The 7,857-nt window shown below is 50.2% G+C and overlaps 1 protein-coding gene across 2 annotated transcripts in view; it reads right to left on the reverse strand.

Annotated features, from left to right (window-relative positions):
- Positions 1-6: 6 nt before the first annotated feature.
- The window catches only part of LOC116401312 (phospholipid-transporting ATPase ABCA1-like), a 14,367-nt gene continuing 6,516 nt past the window's right edge, over positions 7-7,857 (reverse strand). For both annotated transcript variants that reach the window (XM_031879655.1, XM_031879654.1), the window contains exons 13-25: positions 7,783-7,834; positions 7,546-7,662; positions 7,071-7,219; positions 6,752-6,876; positions 6,255-6,353; positions 5,907-6,096; positions 5,566-5,660; positions 5,258-5,290; positions 5,057-5,162; positions 4,806-4,880; positions 1,261-1,430; positions 563-740; positions 7-165 (exon numbers count right to left, since the gene is read on the reverse strand). In XM_031879655.1, the coding sequence (XP_031735515.1) occupies positions 37-165; positions 563-740; positions 1,261-1,430; positions 4,806-4,880; positions 5,057-5,162; positions 5,258-5,290; positions 5,566-5,660; positions 5,907-6,096; positions 6,255-6,353; positions 6,752-6,876; positions 7,071-7,219; positions 7,546-7,662; positions 7,783-7,834 (1,518 nt within the window). In that variant the 3' untranslated portion in view covers positions 7-36. The remainder of the gene's footprint in view (positions 166-562; positions 741-1,260; positions 1,431-4,805; positions 4,881-5,056; positions 5,163-5,257; positions 5,291-5,565; positions 5,661-5,906; positions 6,097-6,254; positions 6,354-6,751; positions 6,877-7,070; positions 7,220-7,545; positions 7,663-7,782; positions 7,835-7,857) is intronic.

Consider the following 7,857-nt stretch of genomic DNA (forward strand, 5'->3'; position numbering starts at 1 on the left):
GTACTCTGTATCAGTACTCTGTATCAGTACTCTGTATCAGTACTCTGACCCGTAGAGCAGCAGCAGGAGAGCGAGCACCGGCAGGTTGGTAGAGGAGACGTAGGCTTGTTGTTGGAAACAGATGAAGATGATGACGACCAGCGTTGCCGGGACGACGTAGTTACACTGTAGAGAGACACAAACAACAACATCAACAACACTGATACACACACACGATACACACTGTAGAGACACAAACAACAACAACAACACTGATACACACACGGTACACACTGTAGAGACACAAACAACAACAACACTGATACACACACGATACACACTGTAGAGACAAACAACAACATCAACAACACTGATACACACTGACGTTCCACACGATACAGACTATCTATTGATGGATACTACTGATGGTATCTACTGATGGTATCTATTGATCGTATCTATTGATGGTATCTATTGATGGAATCTGCTGATGGTATCTATTGATGGTATCTACTGATGGTATCTATTGATCTATTGATGGTACATTGATCGTATACTCTCAGAATGAACATCCTATTCTCACCATGTCCCAGATGAAGTTGGCCACCCAGTAGAGCAGCGGCTGCACTCCACTGATGAACTGCATGTGTTTGGCTTTACTGACTCGCTCCTGGATGAGGAAGACCACGAAGCTGGCCGGGACGAAGGACATGGCGAATATCACACAGATGGACACCAGGACGTCCACAGAAGTCGTTACCCTGGAGACAGACAGGAGGAGGAGTCAGGTCTGTGTGGTTGATGTGAACCATGTGGTCAGTCTCATGGTGAGTCTCAGGTGTACTTCCTATCAGGTCAGTGATCTCAGGTGTACTTCCTGTCAGGTCAGTGATCTCAGGTGTACTTCCTGTCAGGTCAGTAGTCTCAGGTGTACTTCCTGTCAGGTCAGTGATCTCAGGTGTACTTCCTGTCAGGTCAGTGATCTCAGGTGTACTTCCTGTCAGGTCAGTAGTCTCAGGTGTACTTCCTGTCAGGTCAGTAGTCTCAGGTGTTCTTCCTGTCAGGTGATTCATCTCAGGTGTACTTCCTGTCAGGTCAGTAGTCTCAGGTGTACTTCCTGTCAGGTCAGTAGTCTCAGGTGTTCTTTCTGTCAGGTGAGTAGTCTCAGGTGTTCTTTCTGTCAGGTCAGTAGTCTCAGGTGCACTTTCTGTCAGGTCAGTAGTCTCAGGTGTACTTCCTGTCAGGTCAGCAGTCTCAGGTATACTTCCTCTCAGTACTCACAGAGCCACCTGTGAGAGCTGCTCCTTGGTGAGGTTCAGAGGGTGGTTGAAGGCCCTGATGCCGTACAGGTTGGGGTCTGTCCCTTCAGGCAGGTTTGCCCTCAGGATGCCATTGTTCATCACGTTGATGAAGGCTCCGATGCTGTGCCAGCCTTTGTTGTTGAACCAGATCTGAGGACGGTTCACATTTCATTATTCCATTATTTGTCCATCCATCCATCCATCCATTTTCCACCGCTTATCTGGGGTCGGGTCGCGGTGGCAGCAGGTCAAGCAGGCCAACCCAGACCTCCCCCTTCCGGCAACATGTTCCAGCTCATTCTGGGGGATCCCAAGGCGTTCCCAGGCCAGCTGGGAGATGTAATCTCTCCAGCATGTTCTGGGTCTTCCCCGGGGTCTCTTCCCAGTTGGACGTGCCTGGAAAACCTCCAGTGGGAGGCGTCCAGGAGGCATCCTAATTAGATGCCCAAACCACCTCAGCTGACTCCTTTCGACACGAAGGAGTAGCGGCTCTACTCCAAGCTCCCTCCTGATGACCGAGCTCCTTACCCTATCTCTAAGGCTGAGCCCGGCCACCCTACGGAGGAAACTCATTTCGGCCGCTTGTAGCCGCGACCTTGTCCTTTCGGTCACGACCCAGAGTTCGTGACCATAGGTGAGGGTAGGAACGTAGACTGAGTGGTAAATTGAGAGCTTTGCCTTCCGGCTCAGCTCCCTCTTCATGAAGACGGTCCGGTGCACCGCCTGCTTTACTGCTGCAGCTGCACCGATCCGTCTGTCGATCTCCCGCTCCATCTTACCCTCACTCGTGAACAAGACCCCGAGATACTTGAACTCCTTCGCTTGAGGTAGGCACTCCGTCCCCACCTGGAGGGAGCAATCCACCGGTTTCCGGCAGAGAACCATGGCCTCAGATTTGGAGGTGCTAACTCTCATCCCCGCCGCTTCACACTCGGCTGCAAACCGCCCCAGTGAATGCTGGAGGTCACGATCCGAGGAGGCTAACAGGACCACATCATCTGCAAATAGCAGAGAGGCGATCCCGAGACCCCCGAAACTGACGTTCTCCGCCCCCAGGCTGCGCCTAGATATCCTGTCCATGAAAATCATGAACAGGACCGGTGACAAAGGGCAGCCCTGGCGGAGGCCAACACCCACTGGGAACGTGTCTGACTTATTGCCGAGAATGCGGACACAGCTCCTACTGCAGTCGTACAGAGACCGGATCGCCCGTTGTAACGGGTCCGGCACCCCATACTCCCGCAGCACCCCCCACAAGACCCCCCGAGGGACCCGGTCGAAAGCTTTCTCCAAGTCCACAAAGCACATGTAGACTGGTTGGGCAAACTCCCAGAACCCCTCCAGTAGTCTTGCGAGGGTAAAGAGCTGGTCCACTGTTCCACGGCCGGGACGGAATCCGCACTGCTCCTCTTGAATCTGAGGTTCGACAAGCGGTCGGAGCCTCCTTTCCAGCACCCTGGCATAAGCCTTCCCCGGGAGGCTGAGTAGTGTGATACCCCGGTAATTCGAGCACACTCTCCGGTCCCCCTTTTTGAAGATGGGAACCACCACCCCGGTCTGCCATTCCATGGGCACTGATCCCGACCCCCATGCGACATTGAAGAGGTGTGTCAGCCAGGACAGCCCACCTATGTCCAGTGCCTTCAGCATCTCAGGGCGGATCTCATCCACCCCCGGCGCCTTGCCACCAAGGAGCTTTTTAACTACCTCAGCGACCTCTGCCAGGGATATGGGTGAGCCTCCCCCTAGGTCCTCAGGCGCTGCCTCCTCTGCAGAGGACATGTTGGTCGGGTTTAGGAGTTCCTCAATGTGCTCTTTCCACTGCCCAACGATATCCCCTGTCCGGGTCAGCAGTTCCCCCCCCCCCTGCTGAGAACAGCCTGGGGTAAGCCCTGCTTTCCTTTCCTGAGCCGTCGGATGGTTTGCCAGAACCTCCTTGAGGCCAACCGAAAGTCCTTCTCCATGGCCTCCCCGAACTCCTCCCATGCCCGAGTTTTAGCATTCGCGACCACCGCAGCTGCAGCCCTTCTGGCCTGCCGGTACCTGTCAGCTGCTTCAGGAGACCCCTGGGCCAACCAGGCCTTGAAGGTCTCCTTCTTCAGCTTGACGGCTTCCCTCACCTCCAGTGTCCACCACCGGGTTCTCGGGTTGCCGCCACGACAGGCACCGATGACCTTCCGGCCACAGCTCCGAGCAGCCGCGTCCACAATAGAGGCTTTGAACATGGTCCATTCGGATTCCGTGTCCCCAACCTCCCTCAGGATGTGTGAGAAGTTCTTCCGGAGGTGGGAGTTAAAGACCTCCCGGACAGGGTCCTCCGCCAGACGTTCCCAGTTCACCCTCACTACACGTTTGGGTTTGCCGGGTCTTTCCAACCGGTTCCCCTGCCATCTGATCCAACTCACCACCAGGTGGTGATCAGTTGACAGCTCTGCTCCTCTCTTCACCCGAGTGTCCAAGACATACGGCCGCAGATCAAATGATACGATTACAAAGTCGATCATTGATCTCCGGCCTAAGGTGTTCTGGTACCAGGTACACTTATGAGCCACCTTATGTTCGAACATAGTGTTCGTTATGGCCAAACCGTGGCAAGCACAGAAGTCCAATAAGGAAACACCATTCGGGTTCAGATCGGGCAAGCCGTTCCTCCCAATCACCCCCCGCCAGGTTTCTCCGTCATTGCCCACGTGAGCGTTGAAGTCCCCCAGGAGAACTATGGAGTCGGTAGGCGGCGCCCTTTCCAGGACCCCTCCCACCGACTCCAAGAAGGCCGGATACTCCGAACTGCTGTTTGGTGCATAAGCACAAACCACAGTCGGAGCCTTGCTCCCCGCAACCCGTAGGCACATGGAGGCGACCCTCTCGCTCTCCGGGGAGAACTCCAACACAGCGGCGCTCAGTCGGGGGCTCGTGAGTATCCCCACTCCCACCCGGCGCCTCTCACCCTGGGCAACTCCGGAAAAGGACAAAGTCCAACCCCTCTCCAGGAGCTTGGTTCCAGAGCCAACGCTGTGTGTGGAGGTGAGTCCAACTATTTCTAGCTGGTATCGCTCCACCTCCTGCACCAGCTCCGGCTCTTTCCCCGCTAGCGGGGTGACGTTCCACGTCCCAAGAGCTAGTCTATGCCGCCGGCTATCGGCATGCCCGGGCCTCCGGCCCGACCCACCGCCCGGTCTGCATAGCACCCGACCCCGATGCTTGTCCCTGCGGGTGGTGGGTCCACAGGGTGGCTGCTCCATGGTGTTTATTCGGGCTGAGCCCGACTGGGCCCCATGGGCAAAGGCCCGGCCACCAGACGCTCGCCTACGAGCTCCCCTCCTGGGTCTGGCTCCGGGAGGGTGCCCCGGTTTCCCTGGTCCGGGCGAGGTGGCTGTAGTCCGTGGGCTAACTATCATAGGGGTCGTTTTGAATTATTTGTCATTAGTCAGTAATTATAATAACAGCCGTAGTTTAGTAGAAACAAGCTTCTCCTGGAGCTTTCAACCACGTCACAGGGTCTTCTTCAGTCCTTCAGTTTCTCACCTTCACGTTGTTCTTTGTGTCCAAACCGTTGATGAAGCCTGACAGACTGTCGAGGAATCGATCTGCTGCCGCTCCCTGAAACGAGCAGCTGTCAGTTTAACATCCAGCACTTCATTCAGTCACAGTGTAGATCATTGAACTAACTTACTTCATTTAATCTATTTAGTTCATTGAATTAATTGAGATGTCTTAGTTTATTTACTTATTTATTGAATTAAATTAATTAAAGACTTTCTGAAGCTTGAACCAACCTTCTGTAGCTCAAAGATCTTTCTGACTCGTTCGATGGCATCGTCGATCTCATTGGCCGGTGGGAGGACCTGAGTGCTCCTGGCGCCCAATGAGAAGCCTCCGTACCTGCAGAGAGAAAAAGCAGATCAATGTGTGACAAACAGGAAACAACGACAGTTTATGGTTTACAAAATAAAAGCAGAAGAAAGAAAAACACTGACCTGAACTCGTTCACCCAAACTTTGTTCTTCAGACTGTGAACAGACAGCAGCTTTTAGTAACCAAGTAACAACTGTGTACTTCATGTACTACTGTGTACTCCGTGTACTACTGTGTATGTCTGTGTCCACTGTGTACTACTGTGTATTACTGTGTATCTACAGTATATTAAATATGTACCCTCTGTGTATTACTGTGTAGCTACAGTGTACTCTGTGTATATACAGCACATTTAATGTGTATCTACAGTATATTTAATGTGTATATTCTGTGTATTTCTGTGTATATGTACTGCAGTATATTGTCTCACCTCTTGCCGATGATCTGAGCGTATGTTTTCACCAGGTAGTCGGAGATGTTTCTTCCTGTCAGGTTCTGCAGAGTGTCATTGGCGCTCAGCTTCATCTGGACAACAACAGTCATTTCTTTAACAACATTACTATTAACTGTAAATCATGTATTATACTACTACTGTTTCTTTACCGTTACTATATAATAATGTTAATAATAACAATGTTCTTTGTGCTGTTTTCCGCACACACACCACCAGAATGTAATTCTGATGAAGATATAATATAATATTTACATGAACATATTTTAACAGAGGCCTAATGATGCGTTCAGGTTGAGGTCTGGGTCAGGTGGTCTGACCTCAGGTGGGGGCAGTCCTCCAGCTCCCGCAGGACAGTCCGGCAGCATCTTCTTCTTGCTGTCACAGCTGCAGAAACAGGCCGGAGACGGATCCTCCATGGTCCAGTTTGTGGAACTGAACAGCTGCTGGAGGCTTTCAGGGACATCAGGAATCTGCCAGTCTTCATCGCCCATCGTACAGGGAGCCTCTCTGAGGACGGGGAGATAATCAATGATCATACTGCATGTGTGATTACCTCATCCTTAAAGATACAGGACAGGCCAAGTGAGGATGAAGATTTTATATACACTCTATATATAAATATACTGTATATTTAGGTAGTATACTGTTTGTATATGTTTTCTTACGGGATGGGATGTCCATCCATGCAGCGAGTCCCGAAGCCCGGAGCGTCCAGCAGAGCGCCTAACAACTTCTGCATGTTGCCGTCTCCGGGAGCGTCATCACTGACACACCAACAAACAAGACACACACAAACATTTAACTCAGTCTGTCAGTGTGTGTGTAACAGGTATGTTTCTACTGTTAGTAGAACTATTTTACTGCAGTGTGGGGCAGTTTAGTGCAGTGTGGGGCAGTTTAGTGCAGTGTGGGACAGTTGTGTACAGTGTGGGACAGTTGTGTACAGTGTAGGAGAGTTTAGTGCAGTGTAGGATAGTTTAGTAAAGTGGGACAGTTGTGTACAGTGTAGGACAGTTTAGTGCAGTGTGGGACAGTTTAGTGCAGTGTGGGACAGTTGTGTACAGTGTAGGACAGTTTAGTGCAGTGTGGGACAGTTGTGTACAGTGAAGGACAGTTTAGTACAGTGTGGGACAGTTTAGTACAGTGTGGGACAGTTGTGTACCTGATGAAGGTGACCTGGTCTTCATACATCCAGGGCTGCAGCTCCAGACTGGGATATTTTCCAAAAGGAGGTACGATTAGACTGAAGACCAGAGCGATGCACACGAACACAGCAGGAAGAACAATCTGCAATAAAAATAGAACTTTGAAAAGTGAACAAATCTGTCAACAATTACAGGAAACATATATTAAATTACATATACACATTTCTAACTATCTAATTCTCTCTCTATATATAAATATAAGTTATATTATATATATATATATATATATATATATATATATATATATATATATATTTATATTAACGGTCATCGTACCTGAGCGAAGAAGCCCTTCCTGGAGCGTCGAGCAAACAGAAATCGTTTCCACATCAGAGCTACAAACTGCTGCCTCTTCAGACTCCAACCTTTCACCTCATACGACCCTTTACCATCGGTACAGTTCAACCAGTCCGTCTCCCGGCACTCTAAGAGGTCACATGAGGTCACACAGGTCACATGAGTGAGTATGTGATCATGTTCCATGATGATGTAATGATTCGGTTATTCTAACGTTGGTTTCTAACCCAGGAGGAATTCAGTGTTAGTTTGAAATGGATTTTAATGAAACATCGTAGCCTGGACCACAGCTGTGCTAATGCTAGCACTGACCAGAATGCTAACATTAGCTTGTTCTCTCATGTTTAAGTTGTGTAAAAGCACTCTGGAGGTCTCAGACAGAAGAAGCCGAAGTTCATGTGACAGACAACATAATTACAACATGCATACAACATAAATACAACATATCGTGTACCTGGATCTCCGTCAGACTCGTTGCAGTCGTCCTCTGTTAAAGGTCTCAGACAGCTCTGATGGTCTCCTCCACCGAAGGCGTGAGTCCTCCTCCGCCTCCAGACAGGAAGTGTACCATCTGAACACACACACACACACACACACAGTAGTGTGTAGTAGATGTAGTTAAATGTTTCAGTGTGGGTTGACTGGATTTCAGACTCTTATTATGACATTGAGGTCAGGGGTCACTCCTCACCTGAGGGCACTTCAGTGTCGACTCCGTTATCTTCAGCCACTTTCAGGAAAATCTACAAGTCAAAAAACACACACA

This window comes from Anarrhichthys ocellatus, unplaced genomic scaffold, assembly GCF_004355925.1.
Source record: "Anarrhichthys ocellatus isolate YVR2014 unplaced genomic scaffold, GSC_Weel_1.0 scaffold340, whole genome shotgun sequence".
Lineage (NCBI taxonomy): Eukaryota > Metazoa > Chordata > Actinopteri > Perciformes > Anarhichadidae > Anarrhichthys > Anarrhichthys ocellatus.